Consider the following 24,127-nt stretch of genomic DNA (forward strand, 5'->3'; position numbering starts at 1 on the left):
TATAAAATATTCATCAATTTTATTAAACGCGTTCTGTAAGAGAATTAGTCTTCAAGTTTTCCCATGTTGGTATACTAAATTATAATTAAAAAAAACCCTTTGTCTTTCAATTAAATTCGAAAAACAATCAAGGAAATTTTTTTAAAAAAGTAAGCCATGTCTTGCTTATCATAAGCATGTCACGTTTATGAAATTATTTATCTAGTTATATTATTTATATAATATTTAACAATATTATCTTCCATTTAATTTTACTACATTCATTATTTTGTCACACACTTTTTCTTTCTATCGTTTTTAAATAAAAATTGCACAAATATAATTATAAATACAATATCTGTTGTTGTTTTTTCCTTTCAAAATAACAACTTCTCTTGTTGAAACAAGAATAACACAGAATTATAATAATAAGATTAAAAAGGATAAATGATTAATTTCATTCCTAAAAGAATATTTATCATTTATCGATGATACAGGACAAGTTCTGGCATGGGAAAGTATCATAGGTCTCCCACAGTAGGAAATGTGCCTCAAACCGTTGGATTCCATTCAATTTATTTATTTTTAAAAATCAATGGCTGACTTTTTTTTATTTTTCTGTTTCTCTTTACGCATTTACACTTTTTATTCATTTCTCTCTCTCTCTCTCTCTCCTTCCCGTGTTCATCCTGGGCGGGCGAGAACCCCACCTGCTCCGGCAGCAGCTACAGAACTTAGCGGCAGGTGAAATGATCGAACTTGCAGCGTAATTATTTCAGTCCAGCTGAAATTGAAAGTAACTGCTTTCTGAGATTCTGCAACCGCATGAAACCCTAGAAATGAGTGCCGCAGGTATTTGATTTTCTTTCACTTCTCATCCTTTCTTCCATAAATTCCTCACAAATTGTTGAAGGATGGAAAAAAGACTCTAGATTCTATTGGTTAACTTCCTTTGCTTATTCCTAAACTCAATATTTGTTTGTTGTGGACTATGAATATGAATACTCGCTCGCTTTGAAACGAAAGGTGGTGCATTTGGTGGCAATAGGGGGCTCCGTCCAGTGCCTCCCGAAAAGGGGATATTTCCATTGGACCACATGCATTTGTGTGACCTCGTAATATGCTTCTTCTTCTCTAACCTTAGACATTTTTTTTACATGTTCTGTGCCCTTTTTCACTTGTTTATTCATTTCAGGAGAAAATAGAATATCTCAATTGTCTAAAGACTGCTGGGCACCAGTCTGAAAAATGCAGGCAATTCTCAAAAAAATACCTGCAGTGTCGCATGGAGAAGTGAGTTTAGTTGCTTTCAATACGTTACATATCAGTTTTTAATGCACATTTTTTTTCTCTTTTTTACTGTTTTAGTATTTCGTGTTACTTAAGTAGGCTACCCTTTTGAGCTCAATGTTTGTTTTTTTAATCCGCAAATGGTAGTTGTTAGAATGTTACTTTTGTTAGCCGATTCAACCTGCATCTTTCGTTTCTTTACTTTTCTCTTAACCATCCAACTCACCTTATAACTCATTTTGAACTCAATGTTGTAGTGTACCTTGATAAATAAGCAGCTTTATAAAAACATTAATATCTTTAGTGGATTTGAATTAGTCATTCTAAATTTTTTAGTGTGCTCTGTTTGAGTGAGCAATGCAGTTTTGGTGAGCAAAATAGTGAACAGTGCTCATTAAAATTTATCGTCACATTGGGTGTGTAACTAAATGAAATGAAAGAAAATACGCATTCAACCATACCATTTACCTAATTATAGGAAGGATTACCTTTTACACCCTAAAAGAGAAGAAAAGTACAGGGGACAGCAATACCATTTTAAGGCATAGGGTCATTATATGGAGTTTTACTCCTGTAATTCCTTCGGCATCTATTATTAATCTTTGTGCCCAGACAATAGTTTTGTCATTTTTTTTTTCCTTCTATAAATGTGTATTGTTTTTATGGCAGCATAGGAGCTTGACTAGATGGTAGTCACAAGTAGAATGCCATTTTATCTAAATTTGTTCGTCATTTTGCAATGAAATGATGGAACATCTCATATTATCTAATATAATTCTCATTATGAAATTTTAAGTAAAGAAGTTGATGGCTTTGGTGGATATCTTTGGTCCTGTTTTCTATTGATATTGTTTCTGGTATATATGGTTCTTTGGTTTGTTTTGACTAGAATTTTTTTTTTAACTGGTTGTCCATGAACTATATAATTGGCATCTTACAGGAACTTGATGGCAAAGCAAGACCTCGGTGAACTTGGTTTTAAGGAAAGTAATGTAGAAACTCCTGGAGGGAACATTACTGACAGGGTTGATAATCAAGAACAATGAACCCCAAGATTAAGAATGCATATTGATTTTGAGGTTGAGTTTTGGTGATGCCATTTTTTCCGTTGTCTTTCAATTCATTTGATTAGTAATGTACCAGCACTGTGAACAAAAGATGATGGACAATTTGCCCTATTCCCTCTATTAGACATGCAGTTAAAATTAGGTTTAATTATATAAATGGTCAATTAGTCATAATTAAAACTTAATCGAGTCTCTCAATTATTAAAAAATTTAATAATATCCTTTAATTGCTTTAAAAAAAATTCAATTAAAGGGATTAAATCCTTTAATTGTTAAAAAGTTCAATTAATTTCTTTAATTGGATCCCTAATTATTACAAAATTCAATCAAAATTTATATATTTCATTATAAAAAGGGTTTGATTGTAATGCTTTAAATAATGAAAGGATCTAATTTAACTTTTAAATAATTTAGGAACTTAAATGAAATGTTTTAAACAATTGAATGATTTAATTAAATTTTTTAATACTTAAGAGATTTAATTGAATTTTTAATTATAATTAAGAGGTCAAGTGTATAATCAAATCTTAAAATTATATGTACCTATATAACTAATGCAAAGAGGAATTTTATTCACGGGTTTTGTTTATTCTTAGCCATGATAAAAATAAAATAAAATTGGACCGGGTTACAATCGAAAAATTGATGAACAAGTTAGGTTTATGGGTCATCGTCATTCAACCAAAAATCGGATGATCATTGATTAGGTGCTTGAGCCACTCTTGTAACAAGTTTTTAATCTTTCTTGTTCAATCGAAATTCAAAAGCACTTTTTAAACCAAATAGACTTAATGGTAAACAATAGAACTCTCCTATTATATTTTAGCATTTTATTGTTAATTTTTTTTATCACGCAAGATATATAATATGATTTTTTCATGTTATGTTTATCTTTACTTAACCTTGTTACAAATTTGTTAAGTTATTACTTATATAATATGATAATATTTATTTGTTATCAGTTTGATTTGTTGGAGTAATGAACCTTAAATTGGTATTTTTAACGATTCAAATCAATTGTCCATCTAATGCAAAAATGTGAGAAAATATGTTGAAATTTTAAAATCAATACAATTTTTTTCAATACATTAATTCTTCTGTAGCCTAAAGAATCATATATTAAAATGTGTTTTTTTTAATAAAAATTTCAATTATTTATTTTTTAAAATTAATTACAATGGTATTTTTACTTCACCTAATCACTGTCTAAAAAAACATAAAATAATTATGGAATCTTTTACTCTACTTAAGTTAAGACAAAATAATTGTCCATTTTTAAATTTTTGAGAAAGTTGATAAAAATATATCTATATTTTTTTAAAAAAAAATTGAACTTGGACACGTATTTATTGTTTTAGATACAATGGTAGATTAATACAATTTTATAACCATTCGATATTAATACGGCTATATTATTTGACTTACGAGTACTTGATATATTTTCATATTTGTTGAAATTAATTTGAATAAAAAGTTAAACTAAAATAAAGTTAATTCAAATACGTTGTAATGTTTGTAGTATGTAGATTTTAGTAATTATGAAAATAGAGATAAATTTATATTTAAAGATGAACTGCGATTATGTATTTACCTATTTTTTTTAAAAATAAATCTGTTTAAATTAGTTAATTTAAATATGTTTATAGTGTTTGAAGTAACTGAATTTTAATAGTTATAAAAATACAGATTAATTTTTATGTAAAGATGAAGTGTAATCATATATCACCAATTTTTTTTTATCTAAATTATATATATTTTTTTATAGAAGACAAAACTTTTCTTTTAAATGTTAAAGAAAGTTGCATATCATTTAAGACTTTTTTAATAAATTTAAAATAATCATATTAATTGATTGTCATGTTTAATAATACCCGCCCAAGTCTAACTATTCAACAATGGAAGATTCAACAATAGAAGAGAGATTCAAGCCTCATTCAGAGCAATGTTTGATGTTGACTTTGACTTGGATAAAGCACCGTTGAGTTCAAGTTTAGCTGTCTAGAGTTTTGACATCTTCATACAAGCCATTTTTGTTTTGTTTTAAGGTTTTGTTATTTACCAACTTAGCATTAATTAGCAAGCAAAACAGCTAATAGGAGCTAAATCCTAAGGGCAATGTATAGCACAATGGATAATTAAATGAAGTTGGTGAATTTAATTATAAATTAGTATCTCTCTCTTTCTGTGCCTCGATGCCACCGCTCCTACATTAATCCATTATTTATCTGTTCTAACATGCCTTATCTTTTTCCCTTTTCTCTTCTCTTTCTTTTCTTCTTTCCATGGCTACTCACTTCAATCTGCAACACCAACTGTTCAGCAACTCGTACGCTTCCTCTTTTTTTTTTTTTTTTTTTTCTCTTTTTCCCTTCAGTGACTTCAACGTTTGTTACAAACGCTTCAAAATGACAGAGTGTGACCCTTATGTTGTGTTAAGAGAATGAATAGTATTTGATATATTTTAAACTCATTACATATTAATGTTGAGAACAATCCTTTCCATTTTGGAGATTTTGCTACTTGAAAATTGAAATTGGTTTTCATGCATGCACACTTTAGGATTTGTGTAGATTATGCAGAAGATAATATAGCTAAGTTTCTGAGTTCTGAGGATGAGTTTCCATTTGCTACCCCTTTTTTGTCTCCTTATGAAATTAAGCTTCTCTTGTTTCTTATTTTCCCTGTCTACTGGAACTTCTCCAGAAATAAACCAATTATCCCCTAAATCACTATCGACCAAAAATTTCAAAAACACAAAAAAAAAACACAAAGTTGTTGGAAGATGGCCCTTTCTACAAAATTAAAAATTTATCAACAATTATGAGTATTACCCTATAACAATTTTTTATTAAAAAAAATACATTCATTATACATAAATGTATGTTGTCTCAGTGTCCGTGTTTGTGAAGTCAAGTAGCAGCTTACTATATTAATCACTAGTTCCAACTAGAATCTTTCTTTATTTTTCTTAATCTCTGATGTATATGATGATGCTATGCATTTAAGATATTGCATATATCCTGAAAAGCTCATGCATCCGTATTTCTTCCTACAGCAGATCCGTGGGATTAGATATCAGAAAAAGAACAACTGCTTATGCCCTTCAACATGCCAATTCAAATGCATTAGATGAGAGAAACAATAATTCTTTGAATAGTGGCCTGTTAGTTGGATCTCTGTCTGTATGTTACACATCCTTAAAGAAGTGCTCATCATTGGCAGCATCAGCTAAGGCTCATTTTTCCAGTAGTGATGATCAAAGCAAAGAAGCAGATGAGGTTACCAATGTTATATCCACTAGTCAGGGAATGGAAATTAGTAGGGTGGATTGTGTTGTGTGGTTATTGCATGAATCTTCCAGGAGCTTTTCCAAAGCAATCAACTCGCTTGGAGTAGCAATGAGTGGTCCAGCTCTTGCAATGGCTTGGATTGGGAAGGATGTGCATGAATGGCATAGACGTATTGCTTATCAGGTACATGCAGCGAAATATTTAGTTGTCTCCTACATGTTAATTTACTTTTTTTTTATACACATTATTAGCTGACAATTTGTGATATAAGCTTGTTTATGAAAAGGCGCATGCACTTATTTTCTGCCCTGAGTCATGAATAGTTGATTGGATCTAATAAAAATATGGCTGATGACTTGCTCATTCAGGTTGCAGTTTATGCTTTAATGAAAGCTGCAATTGATTTGGAGATATTGCTTTCACATGAACGGCTAAATGAATTTTCCCCTGTTAAAAAGATGTAAGCTTTTACCCTTTTCTCTTGCATACTTATAACATAATTTTGGGACATTGCTTTTCTTATCTATAGTAACATTGACATATATATGCAAGATGTAACGAGTTAGGCTTTTATCAACCCTATAATTGGAAGAAATAGTTGTGCATCATATTATATTATATTTACTACTTCCACTTGATCCTTACAAGTAATGACTAGTAATAATAAACGTGATATTGTAAAATTCAACTGATATAAACATTGCTCAGATCTGAGTTACTTTTCCTCCCTGGTTTCAGTTTGAGCCCATTAATGAATCAAATGGGAGAGCGCATTGAAATTCGACTGAAAATGAAGCATCCATATTTGGTGCAGTGGTTTAGAGAGACTGAAATGCCACGAATAGCAGGATATTTTATTCCACTTCTAAAAAAGTGGTCTGTGGAATATGCAGGAAGGTTTGCTTGAAACAACCTTGTTTTCAGAAACATATATTTGAACCTTGGATGAAAATCCTTTTTCATAGTCAACAAATGTCCTTGCATTGGCTTGAATTTCAAAGTTATTCTTCAAGTTGATGATTTTATGTTCATTTCTGTTAGATTCGCCAAATATTCAGAAGAAGGAATTTAGCCTGACAGAAAACTATTCAGCGGTATTGCAGGAATTATTGTGGCTATAACCTGTTGTAGTGCAGTGGTGAAATTGGGCGCCAGGCGCATCTGCTGCCCCTTATTTGTATTGTCTCTCGAAGATGCTTTGGTCAAGCTCATGGATTTCTCACTCAATCTTGCACCTGTGGACAAATTACACTGGTTAGCAACTGAGGCGGGATTTGAACTGAATTTCTTGTCCCATTTTGGTGGGAAGGTTTTTCCCAGTGAGAAAACTGAGGACCTAGAGTTTTGGATCGGTTTAGCCCATAAGAAACTATTGAAAGCTTTCTGTAAAGAAAGCATCACTTCAAAGAAGCAAAATTTTCAGCAAAAGGTCAAATTGCAGACTCATGCAGAAATTCATGGATTCATAGAACTTAATCTTATAATATTTGTTTAAGAAATTTGCCTCATTCACCGTAAATAGCAGAAACATTTAGGCAAACATATTTTGGATCAAATTTCAGTCCTGTTCTCTAGATGCACAGTTGACATGAAGAGAACATGCTTTATCATTGTGCATTTTTCTTTTCAGTTTTATAAAACAGAGAGAATATATTCCTACTCTCGGTTTACATGATCATGTCTGACATGTCCACCAAATACCCGATCTTGTTAATCTCGTTTTTTATACTTGTAGTGGTTATATACCATTCTACATTCAGATAGTTGTTCGTGGTGTACCTTTTACAGATACAAGCAGATAATTTGGCCACATTGGGACTTTTTACATATCTTGGAAAAAGGACAAGAATATTTTTGTCGGCAATGGGCATTAAGGATCTTGATGGAGTAGTTAAGAACTTCCTCAGGTTGATCTCTTTGGTTGTTTTTTGCATTTTAACCATTCCAATTTTCAAGATACTGATACTGATACTGATACTGAAGATTCAATGCTTTTATTTTAGTTACTTGGAATGTGGAATTCTTTTCATATATCCAGAATTTTCCTCCATTCGAGTGTATCAGTGTTTCATGGAGGTTAGTTTCTGTTAATTCTGCCAATGCTGATGCTAAATGCCTTTTCTATGTTGGGCTTAAATGTCGCTAATTGTAATTTATACTGTCTTTCAGGTGGTAACTGATGAGATAGGATGGCTTGATTTTTATGGTTCATATGTTCAAATAAATTGCAAGGAGAAAAGGTCTAAACATAATGCTCGCCAGGCAGAGAAAGAGATAATTTCTTCTGTAGTTTTTACTGTGTGCTATGATGTTTTCTCTGGGTTTGCACACTTCAATCGCACAACTCAACAATCATTGGACACAGCTTCACGCTCATACTTGCTTCGTTGGTAACATTTAATTTATACATCAGTGTTACTGGTTTAAGTTTCTTTGTCTGCCTACAATTACTATTAACCTTGTGTGTTATTTATTCTCTTTTTAACATCCTAGTCAGGGTTTGCTAAGTATTTGTCTGCAATATCACTGGGCTGCTTATGACAATTCAGGGTAGGCTGGTTCTGGTTTGATGGATTCTTTTACTCATTAAATATTGTGGATCATTAAATAGTGCCTGTTTGCAGTGAATCACTAAATACTGTGGATCATGCTTCATTTGACAACCATACATCATATATGGGAAGTATAAATGGACCCAAGTTACCTCTGGTGTTTGAAGTGCAACAGATGTCACATGACTTAACTACAGAAGGATGTCCAAAGAGTGATTTCCGAAACAGTTCTATATTCAAAAAAGTATGTTAGGCAATGAACATGATAGATACTAAGTTAAGGAAATTCATTATCTTGCTAAACTTGGGATGTAAATTGATGCCTTCTGTTATACTCAAATTTATCTTAGCCATTTTTTAATTCAATTGCAAGATTTTGGTTTAATTTTTGTTATCAGTGTTGGGCTTTTAGCTCACGTATTTTGACAATGATGAAGGTTGGTTTTATTGATGTTTATTTTTATAAGTATCCTTGGTAGTTTGTAATTTATCCTTGAAGGATAAGAGAGAATCTAAAGGGTTTTCAGAATTCCTATAGGAAAATCAGTAGGATTAGGAAACAAAGTGAGTCTTGTTGTCATTGAAGTTAATGGCCTGGGAGCATAGATAGAGGGGTGCTTTGATTTACGAGAGGGTATACATGGGGCATTGGCTCTGGATAGTTTTAAACTCTGATTATCTTTTACTATTTTTTCACTCAGTGAAAGTATTTTTCCTCTTGGGTGGACATACACAAGTTATTTTCTGAACTAAGTTAAATTCTTGTCCCTTCATTGTCATCTATTGTTTTTGTTTTTCTTTGTAATTTTATGCTATGTTTGGTTTACTGGATTTGTACGAAGTGTTTGGGTGTGCCATTCTGCTGCGTATGGACATTTCCCCCCAACATCAACCTCTCTTGAATATGCCTTGTTTAGTTCTGTGAGATTTATTGAATAGCTTCATAACTGAGACTGAAGGCATTGTAAAAACAGAAATCAGCTACAGTGATCAAAGTACTTGGTAGATATCCACCAGAGAGAGAAGTTCTTCAGTAGTGAATTTTTTACAATTAACTCCTTTTGTTTTAGTAATGGGGTTTGAAAGGCAATTGCTATGTAGTCATGATCTTTTATTTTCCTTCTGAATAATATATTTGTATTAAATATCAATCATGCAAGTTAGCAACAGAATAAACATAGTTTGAGTTTAAAAATAGAAAGTGATGAGCTCTACTACAGTATTACTGCATGTGCTTTCTGCCTGGCATAGATGCATGGTAGTAAGATTCCCTATTCTGCGTGAAATATGTTGGCACATGATTTAATGCATAACAAACCAATGACCTACAGTTTTGAACTAGTGTTTTCGAGTGTCAACTTTGTGGAACATCAGTTATACATATTCCTTGCTCTTAGTAACCAATTGTTTCTCATTTCTTTTAATTATAGGCTCCAATTTCAGCAATCGCGAATAAGAAAACATACGAGGAAGATACCTGTGTCAACAAGTCTAATCCTCAGCATGAAAGTTTTATCAAGAGATACAGCATCAAGTTGGCATCCACAAGTGCAGTAAGACTTCTATTCACCTGTTTCTGGCAAACAAGTTGATTTCTAGGTTCTTAATTTGTGGAAAATTTTACTAGGACCTCTGGATGGGTACTGTGTTGCTCTTCATAGACATTATGGTTGCTTTAGAACTACTTGTAAGGCAAGTGCATGGCTGCAAGGCTTCCGAGAGTCAAAGAAAGAAACTACACAGAACCATGACTGACATAATTGTGCTAATTCCAGTGACAATTTTGATGCTAATTCCTGTGAGCACCTTTACCCTTTTAAATACATGTGATTTTTACTTTCCGTCCTCTTATGTGGATATACTATAAACTAGTTTATCAGCTTCATAAGAAGTTTGGTAGATTTCCCATGGTAAATAGAAACATCAGACTAAAGAAGGACAAAACTGTGTTTACAGATAGTGAACCCAAAGTTACAAAACTTGAGTGCGGATATTTTGTTAAAATGCAGTTTATGGGCTTACCTTACATTTCCATTGCTTTGGTTTGTTGAATGTTTGCCATGTTGACATATACACAAGGGGAATTCAAAATTTCAAATTCAGATCTTTAGCTGTTTAGACATTGAGAGAACCAAGAGGTGCCATTGTTGAATAAATAATTATTGTCAATTTCTAGTTAAATGTAATAATAAATTTTAGAGTTGTAGAAATGTGGAGATATGTATATCAGGTTAATCTTAATTTTATCAGTGTTTGATGAAAGAGTTTACACTTGGACTTGAAAGATGAATTTTCAATGTTATTTTTCAGACACGTATTCATCCCATTTTCAAGGCCATACTAAACTACCCATTAATCAGATGATATATAATGCTTTTTCTAACATATACATTATATTTTTTAAATTCTTCTAGCATTTTCTTAAATGGTGTCCACTTTATTTTAGAAACAAAATCAAGTAGTTTTACACTAGTATTTCAATGACACGTTGATTTTCATTGTGTTACCAGGTAACAGCTGTAGGCCATGCAGCTATTCTAGCAGCTATCAAGAAGTATATGCCATTCTTGGTAAGTTTTTGCTGCCTTGCCCATTACGTTTTTCATTTATCTTTTATGTTATTGATGATGCTTGCTACTTTCTTTATGCAGATCCCCTCCTCTTTTTCTTCAGAGCGGTTGGATGTTGTAAAGCTAATAAAGCAAACTAGAAAGATGGGTTATCAGTTACATTCGGCTCAGTTTGACCTTGAAGATCAACCAGCAACCATTTCTTGAGTATGACCGACTCTCGGTTACATTTGGGTCGGGCTTAATCATTCGAATCAAACTTCATAGTGATTAGTTCAAGCCTTAGAGTGGATAATAATTGCAATGACCTTCCAAGTTGCATCAGTACCCAAAAAGTTTAGGTATATTTGGATAGCCGTTATAAACATATTTTTGGGTGCTGCACATTCTCTTCGAAAAGGATACTCTTTGTTTGTATCTTTTATTCTGAACAGGCTTTCGGAAGGTGTAAAAGTTATCCAAAATCATGCACCTATTCTTGCTGCAATGTGAGTGAGAATACCATGATTATGACAAAAAGAACACTCTTAATAATCAATATTCATCTATCTGTTGATTTTCTAATAAATAGATGATCACCTTACCTAGTGTGTTTGGATACCAGTCAAGTTAAATGTAACTGGTGTTCTTGAAGGCACATAGCTTTTGGATTTTTGCATTGGAACATGTGATTTTTCCGTTCAACGGTTTTCCAAACATACCCTTAAACGTTAAAATGGATGTGTTACAATACTCAATTTGATTACCCTCAAAGCTTGTTTGATAAAATGAAATGCCGATATCCATATTGATTAAATTGCTTCACTCGTTTATCTCTGCTATTTGCCAGCTCTACCCTCCTCACTGAAACTCGTATCAAATTGATTTCAGATTAAGTACATAGTTTATAAATAGTGTCTTGGTCTTAATTCTCATCCGCATAAACCATAAACAATGTACAGGCCTCAATGATTTTCTTGATATCAGAGTTCATCTTTATACTCAACTGGTTGCTATCAAAGACTCATCTACAATATGATTGAATAATGTAATTCGAAACATTTGAGACTCTGATTCTTCTGAAGTTTGAATCCATGGTGCCTCTCATTTGGAGCGGTATAACTTGTTTGAGGATCATACTTAGGACTAAGGTCTTTTTCTAATCGTTATGTTTTTCATTTCCTACAACTTGAGCTCTGATTTCTTTTATCCTGTGCCGATAAAACTTCCCATAATCTATGACACAAAATCGCAAAGCTACAGCAAAGGTTTCACGTAGCCTAAAGACACTCTTTCACACATAATGGATAACAAAAAATATGAATGGACATTTGCAAAATCTGAGAGTTGTATTTTACTTGACGCCTGAATTACAGTTGCAAAATCTCAACCATTAACTACATACACAACATACTCATGGAAATATAACATTACAGTGCTACACAACATTCTCATGCTAAAATCTAATTAAAAGCGCAACCAATTTGAATCTCTTCTTCATGTCCAAAACGTATTCTCATTTTATTATTTTGTTGTCAACATGGACATGTAGAATGTCATTTATAATGCTCCATCACGGCAAGAGAAATCAACTTTTTGCACAGGTAAGGAAACTATAAACCGTTTGATCTATTAATGTCAATCCATCAATTCCACACCGTAAATATCCTCCACAACAGCACAAGATAGAAAATTTAAATCATTCTCCTTGAATCACGAGCAGATGACATATGGTCCTACAAGCACGAAACAATGTAATCATGTCATTTCACCAAAAGCTAAACAAATTATATCATCTCAATCAATTCCCGCCTAAAGCACACTTTTAAAAAAAAAAACCTTGAATATGTTAAATATTGAAAATTACCTATTCCATGCACAGCATGGGGACCAACTGAGGACTTGTGACATTGTAATTTTATTAAACCAATTTTAACATGAACAGGAATATACTTCCCTCATCAACAAAAAGGCAAACCGGAAAAAAATACTATGATCTAGAAGGCAAATTATTCATGCTGACTTCCGGTTTCTAGATGTTTAATAATAAATTTCTTGTTTCAAGCCTTTGTTTTCATGAATAGCCCTGTAAAATACCAAATTGCTTGTTTTTTGAGATAATCACAGTTTAAATGATTTAATTACAAGTTGCTAAATTGAATACTAGTTAATCTGTATTTCACAAAGCAGTAAATTCAAACCAGACCCTTAACAGAAATTAAACCAATGGAAAGTACTTGTAAAGTATTTATACCAAACTTACCGAGATAAAGTCAAATGCTTTAGTTTCTTCTTTCCTTGAAGTGTTGATCATTGAGCTAGGAGTTTGAGTTTGAAAATTTGGTTGAAATATGTCTGGCAAAGGTGATCTTCCATTAGGTCCGGCCATTTGAGCAACACCATCATCTTGCATGTTGACATTACTAAGGTGTTGGAAATTAGCCATTGTTGCCAAGAATTGCTGTTGAGCCAAAAGAGTTCCCATGGCACCGTAATTGAGAGGCTGGGAAGAATAAGGTTGGTTCAACATGAAACCAGGCTGTATATTATAAGGCATAGGACCAGTGGGAAACATAGGATTTACATTAAACCCCATTGGCTGAGAGCTCAACATGCCACCTGAAGTATTGTCAGGGATATGGTTATTCAAACCTGAAAATAAAGATTCAGATTGCATGAAAGGAGACGTTCCCTTCTGCTTCGTACTTGAGGTATTTTCATCCATTGACAGACCGGCCATTAAATCACTAACAGGCTCCTTATGGTTTCCTTGTTCAGAATTGGAAGCAAAAATGTCAAAAAGTTGAGGTTCAGTTATATTCCCCTGCCTGTGACTCTCATGATCGCCCTGCTTATTGCTACCAACAGTCATTCCAGAAAAGAGATCATCTGCATGTTCTTTGTTCTCATTTGTGTGAAATGATACATCAGCAAATGGATCATCATTTTTTAGTTCTTGACTAGCTCCAATAGAAGCACTAAAATCTCCAAATAAATCATCAACCAGAGGAGTTGATGATGTCAAATTTGCTATATTTTGATCACTTGTACCCTTTAGAGTGTCATCAGTTCCATGGTAATCATTTGAATCACCAGTGTCTATCAAGTCAGGCAACTCAGCAACAGTAGCATTCTCTGTTTTCACAGTCTTCTCTGAATTAACTGTAGAGCTGTTTGGCTGGCCTCCACCTAAAAGGCCAAGAACCTGTCCATCAAGGGCCAAGTGATAAATTAAATTACAACAGTTGCTCTAAAACTTATTAGCTCACATTTACTAAGCGACAAATGGTCTAATTACAGTTAAAATATTTTTAAAAATTAAGATGACACTTAGATATTTCATATTTGGTATAGAGTAATTAATTTCCTGTATAATTGATGAAGAGAAAGAAAGAACAGCACATTTACAAGGCTTTGAGACTCAGAAGAAATTCCTTACTGCTCCAATAGGTAACCACAAAATATTTAATTATCAAGGCTGTTTTGCAGAAGAAATTCCTTAATGCTTCAAACCTTAGTGCTCTCCAGATCCACATAACACTAAAGGCATGCAACCAAATCTGCTTATAACATCAGCTAAGGAACCTTTAATGATATTATCCAAAGCACCATCCTTTTCTTTAGGGACAACAATAGCATGCACAGTTGACTTTAGTCTGTCAACTATTGAATTTTTATATTACTTTATAATTGCAAGTTCAGTACAAACTAGTTATCTATATTACCTTAGTTGACTCTAAATGACCAATTTTTCTTCTTCCTGGTTCCCTAGTTTTTTCATTACTGCAACTTGAGGTAACATATTCACACATAAAAAATGGATCGGAATACGTGAAAAATGTAAAAATGATTGAGAAGATGGAATTTTCACGTAATAACTATTCATTTGGATTGATAATGACGGTACCTTCATAGCCCTTTCCCTTAAAGAGGCTTGGGGAGATTCAGAACATCTCAGCACCACGTCTTTATTTTCCGTGAAGTAGGATTCCACTGGTGAAAAGTGATCATCGTCCTTCTTTCTAAGGATGGCCTCAAGGACACAAACAGCTTTCATGCGAACCTGAAAAAATTATTCTCACTAGAAGTTAAAAAAAATAAAATCAATGCAGCAAGACCTCTTAAAATTCTTATTATTCGCTTGTATGTGCACTGATGTATGCAAGATTGCAAGGTATTATAATAATAATACTATAAAAAAGGGATATAGATGCTTAAATTAAAAATTAAAATGCATACAAAACCCATTTAAATTTAAAATGTTTTACCACCAGAAAAGGTTCATGTAAAGTCCCATCATATTGTGATCCAAAATACTTAAAAGAAAATTAATCTGCAAATTTTAAATGTTTCACATGGCCTTTCACGTGTGAATATATATTTCTGTAAAAAATCAACATAACAGACATGCCTGCCAAATTGGAGATTGAAGCTTCAGCTCAAGGGCGTGAGATAGAGCCAGTGCATCCAACTTTGCAGCCTCTGTTAGGAAAACTTGAATGGCATCTCGAGTGGGTTGCAGTCGAACACCTCCTGAAGTTACAATTGTCTCCAGCAACTTATCCTCACTTGTCTTACTCTCTACATAACTTGCACTAGATTCCCCATTTGATGTTTCCACCTTAGTTACTCTTGAATCCTGATTCCAAGGACCAGTAGATTGACTCTTTGATGCTCCAAAACTACCCTGAGTTTCATTACGATATGCAACCAGTTCATATCTGTCACCATGTTCTGTTTCATTGGTCAACGACCTTCGAAGATTTGGACTCTTGTAGCTTCCAGGATCATTCTTCATTAGCGAATGTCCCTGCGTTAAGCTATTAAGTCCTTGCTTAATTGATGCGCTTCCAATACCAACAACCTCACTGATAAAAGATTTCTTATCTTCTGGCGGCGGTTCATAGTTTGTATTCCCAAACCCTTGTATCCGCCGGTTTAGATCTTCAGCAGGCGCTGGCTTATTATTATTATTATTGTCTTCTGAAAATATGGCTGAGATAGCCTCATGAGCAGTGTCTCTCACAGCCTTATTTAGTGCATCACCTTTCAAAGGATCCAACTGTCCCTTGTAATGAAACAACTGACGAACTGCCACTGAATGTCTCTGCATTTCCCTTCTGAACTCCACACCAGACTTCCCAACTGCATACTTTATCAATCTTAAAGCCTGCCAACATTAACAAAAGCATGTAATACAGCGTAAAGAGTTTAGACAAATATATGTACCTTTGATGCAATTTCCAAACTGTGACACCAAAAACGATTATGATACTTTCTCATATCCCCACCTCAACTTTTCACCATATAACTACAAAGCTAGTTCTAACTATGTCAATTTTGAAATCCACTATCTCTTTCACGCCCTATGCTAACAGCTATTTCAAAAACTCCCCACACCCAATAACAAAAATAATAATGAAAATAAAAACTTTGAATCACCCAGATCCAACTCATCCAATCTCATGCAGTTAACATTAACCAAAAACAAATGGTTTTTTTTTTTTTTATGTACCTTCTGTTTAACAATTGGGCTTTTATTTTCCAAACGTTTTAAGACAAACTCTGAAACCTCCTTCACAATACTAACATGCGAAGAACGCAAAAGTTCGCAGATTTCCTCCAATTTGTAAACGGGTGTGACTTTATCTTCATCGGACGTAGCTGAATCGATCAACCGCGACCGCCAGTACGATTCCACCGCTCTTCGACTCGACTCCATTTTTTCCCCAAATCACAATAACCCTAAACCTACCCACTAAGATTTTAAATGCATCAACTTTATTGAAACCGGAGATGAATGTTAATTCTCCGAATCTCAAACCCACGGATCGATCGGGAATGAAAACCCAGATGGAAAAGCCAATCAGGGGTTTGAAAAGTGGCAAGATTTTGAGGGGAATTGAACCGAAAACAAATCCCCGCGACGGAGTTTAGAGATTTGGGGAGGAATCGAAGATAGGATGACAGAGAAATAAAAGGCAATTTGTGGCAGCAAATATGACTTCGTTGTTGCGAAGATAAACTCGTGGAATGCAGTTTCACTGTATTTTCTTCTTCTTCTTTCAACTGAAAAAAAAAGAAAAAGAAAAAAGGATTGATAAGTAAAAAAAAAATCTTACGTATTCTGATAATATATGTATCTGGAGTAATTATAAAACCGACTAATTTTAATCAAATAGTATTTTACTTTTAATCTAATTGTATGGTGTTATATACTTATATGTGAGATTTTTTTTATGTACCAAAAAACCCATATGTACAAAAAATTATGTGAGCTTTTTTTTTTATTGGGGTAGTAGGGTAATATTATTTTTGACAAAGACATAACCAATTCTATTAATTTATGACGGTCGGTTGATATTTTGAAAATTCTTTGAATGTTTAAAAAAATTAGGTAAAACCTTAAATATATAGATTAAAAATATATCACATTTTCATAGAGACATTTTAAAATATTTTGAGAGACCCAAAACCTATTTTATACTATTATTTTGTTTGTTAAAAATTATAAATCTTGATGTGAATGATAAAAAAAAATGGTAATTAAATATAATCTAATGGACGAGTGAACTAAATTATCCAATTTTAATGTGTAAATGTTTTACACAAAAATCCTTTTACTAACTTCAAATGTCTTTCAACCTAAAAGAGTAGTTTAAATAATTGTAAATTTAGTTTTTAAATGTTCTATGTCCTCGTTTTTCATGTGTCTTCCTGGGAACCGTAGTGCTAAGTCAGAGGCCACAAAGACGGAAAAGTAGGTACCAGTAAGAGACAAAATTGGTTAGGGATTGAAAAGAAGACTCTCAAAGAACTAGTTGGACAAGACAACCCGACGATGTGGATTTTCTTAACTTTTATAATTTCTCACAAATCAATTTTTCATTGAAATAAGCTTATATTTCATAGTATCAGTAGAAGTTATTTATTATTTAAGTAGTTATTTGATTATGACAGTTAATTAATCATTAAAAGTTATTTAAATAATTAATTGATTATAATAATTAGTTAATTACTTTATTACTCAAGTTATTTATTATTTTTTCTTTGTATAAATAAATTAACTTTATAATACTTTGATAAATATATATTAAAATTGTTTTTTATCTATCTTTTATTTCTTTTATATTTTATACATAGGATGTTTGGATATATACTTATTAAAAAAAATGATTTGCCAGGAAAAATGATAGATCTCAAAACATAAAGACAAGCTATTTTAATGCAAAGACAATATGTAAAATATAATCGATATTTGATTTGTTTACCCTTTGCCTATTATGTCATTTTAAGTGTAATATTATACCCTACAAAATGATTTATAACATGACAAGATTTTTATAAGCTTTGAACCTTTGATTTATTTGATCTAAAACATAATCATACTTGTAACTAATTATAATATGCTTAACACTTTATACATGTGTTAACTCTAATTAAAAAACGGAAATTAATTATGCATTTAGCGTGGTTTTAATATTTAACTAAATTGGCAATGCATTCTTTTAGATCATATCAAAAACCTCTTTATATACAATATTTTTTTGTTACTGTTGATTTTTGGTTGTCGCATATTAACACTTTTGAACCAAATTTTCTCTTGACTCGTGAAACATCAATATATAATTGATTATAAGTAAAGATTGATCTTGGAAGAAATAAATCTACAATTGATCTTAACTCTTATTTATAGTCACAGTGAAGCACACAAATATAGAAAAATGACGTCTTTGGAACTGAAGTTGGTCGGAGTAGTTATTCGACTCGACGTTGACTATCTTTTTCTTAAATGATAAAATAACCTAATAACTTATATAATCACTAATTCCTCATATTATAGTCTTCTCTATTTTTTTAAAATAGTTAATCAGATCTAACAAATTATAAAAGTATATATAAACAATTTATTTTTCTTTTTAAATCGCATATATCTTTCTAAAAAGATAATCTTGTTCAAACTAGATAAAATATTATTATGAATGACAAAATTTTCTCTTCACAATTTAACACAATTACATATTTAATATTTAAATCTGATATCTCTAATTAAGTTAAAATAATTTCTGTCAATTGATTCAAGTATATTCGATATAGATAACCTTTTCTAATAATCTATGTTTTTAATCAATAAAAAGAAACCTTTTATAATTTAGTCTTATTTTATGAATAGAAGAATACAATTTACACATCATTTAAATATAGAATACATTATTAGTTAAAAATTTAATAATTGATCAAATAAATTAAATTTATTTCTCACAAACTTTGCAACAAATGTTATTTAAGTCAATAGTTGTATTATTAATTGTATAGTTTCATAAAATAAAACTAAATGTTCAATTGTAAACTTCAAGAGGCACTATAAGAGACAGAGAAACTTGTGTTATCTGAATGTGTAAAATTTGATGAGCCTGCATAACAGAATATACTATCATTACCTTTGTCTAATGCTTAATCAAATATATATTGATAAAATAAAAATCAAATAAGTTTCCCCATCTTTACCATAAATCTATTAATTAAATTTAAAATTATAACTTTAAATGAACAAAATAATATTTTATTTAAATGTTAGTTAAATAAATAAATATTTAAAAATTAAATACTATAGGTAAGCATGAGCTGTGCACTCAATTTAATGCCTGACAGAAAATCTTGCAAGAGATATTAGCCGAAATATCCAGTGGATAATTAACAACTCAGATTCTATAAAAAAAATGATTGTTTACTCATCCGTTATTATAAAATCTGGGTAAGACGAAAACAGTGTTCCCGTCACTCTTTATGGAGAATTATTTTTTATTCATATTTATTTGTTAAAATAAAGTACCGATTAATATAAAAATAAAAAATAGAAAAATAAATCATCACCAGTAAAAGTTAATAATCACAAATTATAAATAAAATAAAATTATGAAATGAAACAATTCTTTAAAAATATAATAATATTTTAAATTTTTGTAAAATGAAATAAGTTTTTTTAAAACACAAAAATATTTTAAATTTTTGAAAGGCTTATTTCATTTATGATAATCTTTTAAAAGATAAAAATGATGTGAAATAAAAATTTAAAAAATTAAGTGATTAATTTAGTCTTAATAAAATCTCCTATGACTCAAAAATCCGATAGAAATTATTTTTAAAAGAACTGTTCAAGAAACAAATGATCCCCTCTTTCACTCCTTATACCCAGCGGATCCTCAGACATATTTCTCTCCTTTCATCAGAGAATCTTAAAATTATAATGCTTATTTTTTTTTTTATCTATATAGCATTCTTGTGAAATATATATTCCAATAAGAAAAACTAAAACAAAATAAAACATATATAAGTAACACCCTACATTTTACCATCATTGAGTGTCATTAAACAGAATGAAAATGAGAATTGTTTGAATATCACCTATTCATAAAGACAACCCTTACACCAAAATCAAAATAAGAGACAATAAGTCCATTCACAAGAAAAAAAAAACACATTCTCACTATCTATCATATCAACAAAAAGTTATTGTATCACTAATGACTGGTGAAGAGTTTTCATATATTCAAGAGTTTTCAAACCTAATATAAACAATTTTTCAGGAAAAAAATTACAAGGGCTTGTATTCAAGGAAAAATAATTATAGAACCAACACTAGATGAAATTACAAACTGAGCTTTCATCCTCGGCCTCATCATGCCATCAACATCAACATCACCATCACCAGCCTCTCTGGGATCAACAAAGACTGAAACCACCATAGAAGACTTGTTACCATGGAGGTGGTCTTTCTGCAAATTTTTCACTTGTTCTTTAGTTATGTTCAGACTAGACCCATTAAGCGGCTCTGGGAGCTCATGAAGGGTTCTTCTATTCCTGGTCTTCTTGACACTGGTAGCATTCTGACAGTTTTCGGTGGAAACATTGGCTACTGATGTTGCAGGAACTATTGCTCCAGGACTTGGAGAAACATTAAACTGGAAAACTTCAGTGCATATGCCAGAACTAAACATTGGCCCTGTATCAGAGAACAAGAAAACTCAATATATTTTCAACGTTATGCAGGGTACCAAAATAGGACAACAGCTCCTTTATTTTGGCATAAAAGAAAAAAACTTTGCTCAGGCGTGATTGAGAGGTGGACACCACGAAGCCATTGTTTTCAGCTCTTATATTCAGAAGAAACCAGGAGGACATAACAAAAGCCAATAGAGAAAGAGTTAATGTAACATTTTCATCCCTATCATGCAACCTATACAGAGTAAAACTTAGAAGGAAAGCCAGAATATACGGATAATCACCTGCAAGACCTTCACGGAACCACTGTTGCATTTTATCATCAGTTGCAGAGGACTTCATATGGTCCTTCAAAGCTTTGGTTGAACCAGAGCCAAGAGCCTTCCTCTGTTCAGGAGAAACCCTATACACATGTGGATGTTGACCTCTGCTTCTTCCAACTCCAAATCCTTAGGAATAGCCAATGCAGAATCCAAATTCTCAGGAATGGCCAACCCAGTTTCCCTATTATTTGTATTTTCACAAACCCTGTTTAAACACAACATCAGTAAAATGACCGTCGAATTTTGAGAACAGAGGCAAAATGAAAGATTGTGTTCCAGATTTCAAAATCCAAATGGACGATGACGACGACGGACGGCGCCATTAGGGATTTCGAAACCCAAAACCAACGACTGTTCAGAAAACAACCGTCGACGCCGACGACGGACGCCGACGGTGCCATTAGGCCAACCAAAAATGACATAAAGAAGACGCGTACACAAAAGAGTGAAGAAAAGCGGAGAAAAACGAGTGAACAAACGAAAAAAATGCAAACCTGGGTGTGCGATAGAGAAGACGAAAATGTTATGGTGATCGTCGTCGGAAGCACCTTGGGGAAGGAACTAACAGAACTATGCGAGAAGAAGAAGAGTCAACGTGAAGGATGATTTTTTTATTTAAAATTATTAATGTCACAAGATATTCGTCTTTACTTTGCGAAAATATCAAAATACATTTTCCTCCAATTATTGGCACCCACCTTTCCTACCAACCTTTCTTCATTTCATGCTTCTTTCTCTTTCTTCCTTCCTTGCCTCGCAAAAAGCTCCCTCCTCTACACGGTATTTTTTTCGCGTTTGATAGTCAAACAAAATCTGATTCGGTTGTACAATTGGTACATCAGAATCACAATTCTATTTTTTTTTTAGATTTTTCAGCAATCCAATGGAAATATAATTTTATTATCTTACCAATTGTATAACATAACAAAAACTAAATCTTCATTATGTTGTGTTACAAATCTAGAATCATACTTGTGTTGTACTGTGAGACAGGAAAAATGCATAATGGAGATATAATTTTGTTATGTAATAGTCCAACAAAATCATATTTTCATTATAAATTTTTTTCATATCTCCTCTTACACAATAGAATCAGTGCTATTGTGTAATATTTTTGCAACCTCGCTTACACGATGGAATTACGTTGTGCATTTTACAATAGAATTATAATTTCGTTACACAAATTTTTTTGCATCCCTCTAATACAAGGAAAGTATATTTCCACTATACAAATTAAAAATGTTTGTAGGGATCAATAGAACTGTTGGAATAAATAACAAGTCCCTTCACCAATGCCTCCAGCCATTTTGTTTCTTAAAACCAGGGCAGCCCATAAGAGCACCTTGGGCCAAACAGCGAAATCATCTCTTTCTAAAGCAATACATGTTTACTTTGATTTTTTATAAATAGCCAGAATCCGACAAGGAGACTTCTCCTATGTAGTACCTGTTTGTGTTGTGGTTCATCGATTCACCTTGCACTATACTTGTTTGTTTCTGTCCATTTCTAACATATTTTAAACAGCACTAGCACCTCTCCAATTATATTTTATTATTTGTTTAATAACTATAGTAGTTAGCAATAACTTGATTGCAATAGAGGTGAATTATGACCCCAAATGAATTTTACTTGTAATGTCAGGAATTTCAATCCTAGAATCGCAAATGTCTGGGGGAATACTCGGTCAAAGAATAAAAGAAAAAGAAGAAATATTAGTAAGAGTTAGACACTGTTCAACATACTTCTTTTATCATGTTCTCTTTTATTGTTTAAAATGTAACAAAAATTATGAATGAAGTTTATAAAATAAGTAGTTGAACTCAATTTTTTTGTAATTTTTAATAAATTTTAGTATAAAAAATGTATTAAAAAATATATTTCATTAAAAGTTATATTGTTAGTATTTTATAGAATAAAATTGTCTTGGTAAAGGATACCAATGGTCTAGAAGAAAAAAAAAATCCTTAGAATAAGATTTTCTAAGCCTTTCTATTATGATTATTTATTTTTTGTCTCCTTTTTTTTTCATATTATGTAGCTACACCAACCTATTGAAATCAACAAAATTATTGTAAGTAATCCATCATTTCAATGTTTTGAAAACTGAACCGACTGATCCGATGGAACTCAATGAGTAAATTAGTTTGGTTTGTTAAGAGAATAAAAAATATATTAAAATCAATATGACTTGAGTTGAATCATATCGGATGGGTCTTTGGTTGAATTGAGGTAAGTTTTTGGTTGAACAGGGTGTTCCTCTCTTTTTTAAAAAAAAAAAAGAAAAATGTATTTTTTTATGTTATTTTTGTGAACTTATAATTATTTTTAAGACATTGGATGTTTATTTGTGTTTGAAACTTATTTATAGATTTATATTGTATGAATATTGGTTTTTATTTAAAATATTAGATAATCTATAATAAAAATTATTTTAAATTTAAAGTATTGAATGATTAAATTATGGTAGTTTCTTACTTATATTATTTTTTATATTTTCCAATGACTCCTTAACTGCAACTCCAATCCTACAAGTCATGCATCCATAGGAGATTTCTCAAGTCCAACGATAAAAGAGGCTCTTCTTTAAAATTTATTAAAATTTATAAATTGATTTAATTTTGCTTTTTATTTAATAAGTCTCACGTGATTTTTTCAATAAGTTTGTTTATTTATAAGCATGTGCTGCTGCAACATTTTTATCTATTGATATGTGTTGAAAAGAATATTCTTTTACCATTCTTTTTTCCATACATATCCTTGGATCCCCTTGGGGAGATCCCTTATATGTATTTATCACTTTAATAGTGGAGCCTCTCTTAAATCCTACAAGACTTTATTATAACAAAAAATTACTTTGAATTTATAGTTGGTTACCAGTATATATGCCTCTGATCTAATGAAACTTCTTTGGAAAATTTCGGTATTACAGAGAACGGTTATTGCAACTGAGTCAACTGTGCTTTAAATGGCACTTTAAACTCTGCTGAAAACAAAGCCATTGGACTGGTCTAGCGATGAGTCATGTCTTGGATAGTTTTTGGATCATAGATTCAAACCATGGTCCATGGGTATTCA

The 24,127-nt window shown here is 31.8% G+C and overlaps 3 protein-coding genes and 1 pseudogene across 4 annotated transcripts; 2 read left to right on the forward strand and 2 right to left on the reverse strand.

The window, feature by feature from the left end:
* Nucleotides 1–629: 629 nt before the first annotated feature.
* Nucleotides 630–2,510, forward strand: LOC114417996 (cytochrome c oxidase assembly protein COX19-like). Its single transcript, XM_028383105.1, has 4 exons — nt 630–831; nt 1,006–1,094; nt 1,175–1,272; nt 2,210–2,510. The coding sequence occupies exons 1-4, from the start codon at nt 819–821 to the stop codon at nt 2,313–2,315; spliced, it is 306 nt and encodes a 101-aa protein (XP_028238906.1). The 5' UTR covers nt 630–818; the 3' UTR covers nt 2,316–2,510.
* A 1,948-nt stretch (nt 2,511–4,458) lies between these two features.
* LOC114417997 lies at nt 4,459–11,331 on the forward strand. Of its 2 annotated transcripts, none has more exons than XM_028383107.1 (14): nt 4,459–4,662; nt 5,395–5,809; nt 5,995–6,086; nt 6,365–6,523; nt 6,719–7,055; nt 7,415–7,533; nt 7,630–7,702; nt 7,796–8,016; nt 8,120–8,176; nt 8,251–8,422; nt 9,609–9,731; nt 9,806–9,976; nt 10,689–10,748; nt 10,830–11,331. In XM_028383107.1, the coding sequence occupies exons 1-14, from the start codon at nt 4,619–4,621 to the stop codon at nt 10,953–10,955; spliced, it is 2,169 nt and encodes a 722-aa protein (XP_028238908.1). In that variant the 5' UTR covers nt 4,459–4,618; the 3' UTR covers nt 10,956–11,331. The 2 variants fall into 2 exon arrangements, with proteins under 2 accessions (XP_028238908.1, XP_028238907.1); XM_028383106.1 differs by having other exon boundaries at nt 4,462–4,662; nt 5,392–5,809.
* A 704-nt stretch (nt 11,332–12,035) lies between these two features.
* On the reverse strand, nt 12,036–16,846 carry LOC114417998 (protein MODIFIED TRANSPORT TO THE VACUOLE 1-like). The gene is made up of 5 exons (XM_028383108.1): nt 16,243–16,846; nt 15,139–15,897; nt 14,635–14,790; nt 12,991–13,932; nt 12,036–12,463 (listed from the first exon to the last, which is right to left on the reverse strand). The coding sequence occupies exons 1-5, from the start codon at nt 16,447–16,449 to the stop codon at nt 12,422–12,424; spliced, it is 2,106 nt and encodes a 701-aa protein (XP_028238909.1). The 5' UTR covers nt 16,450–16,846; the 3' UTR covers nt 12,036–12,421.
* Nucleotides 16,847–20,117: 3,271 nt separating this feature from the next.
* LOC114419225 lies at nt 20,118–21,274 on the reverse strand (annotated as a pseudogene).
* Nucleotides 21,275–24,127: the final 2,853 nt, after the last annotated feature.

This window comes from Glycine soja, chromosome 7 (genome assembly GCF_004193775.1).
Source record: "Glycine soja cultivar W05 chromosome 7, ASM419377v2, whole genome shotgun sequence".
NCBI classification, from domain to species: domain Eukaryota; kingdom Viridiplantae; phylum Streptophyta; class Magnoliopsida; order Fabales; family Fabaceae; genus Glycine; species Glycine soja.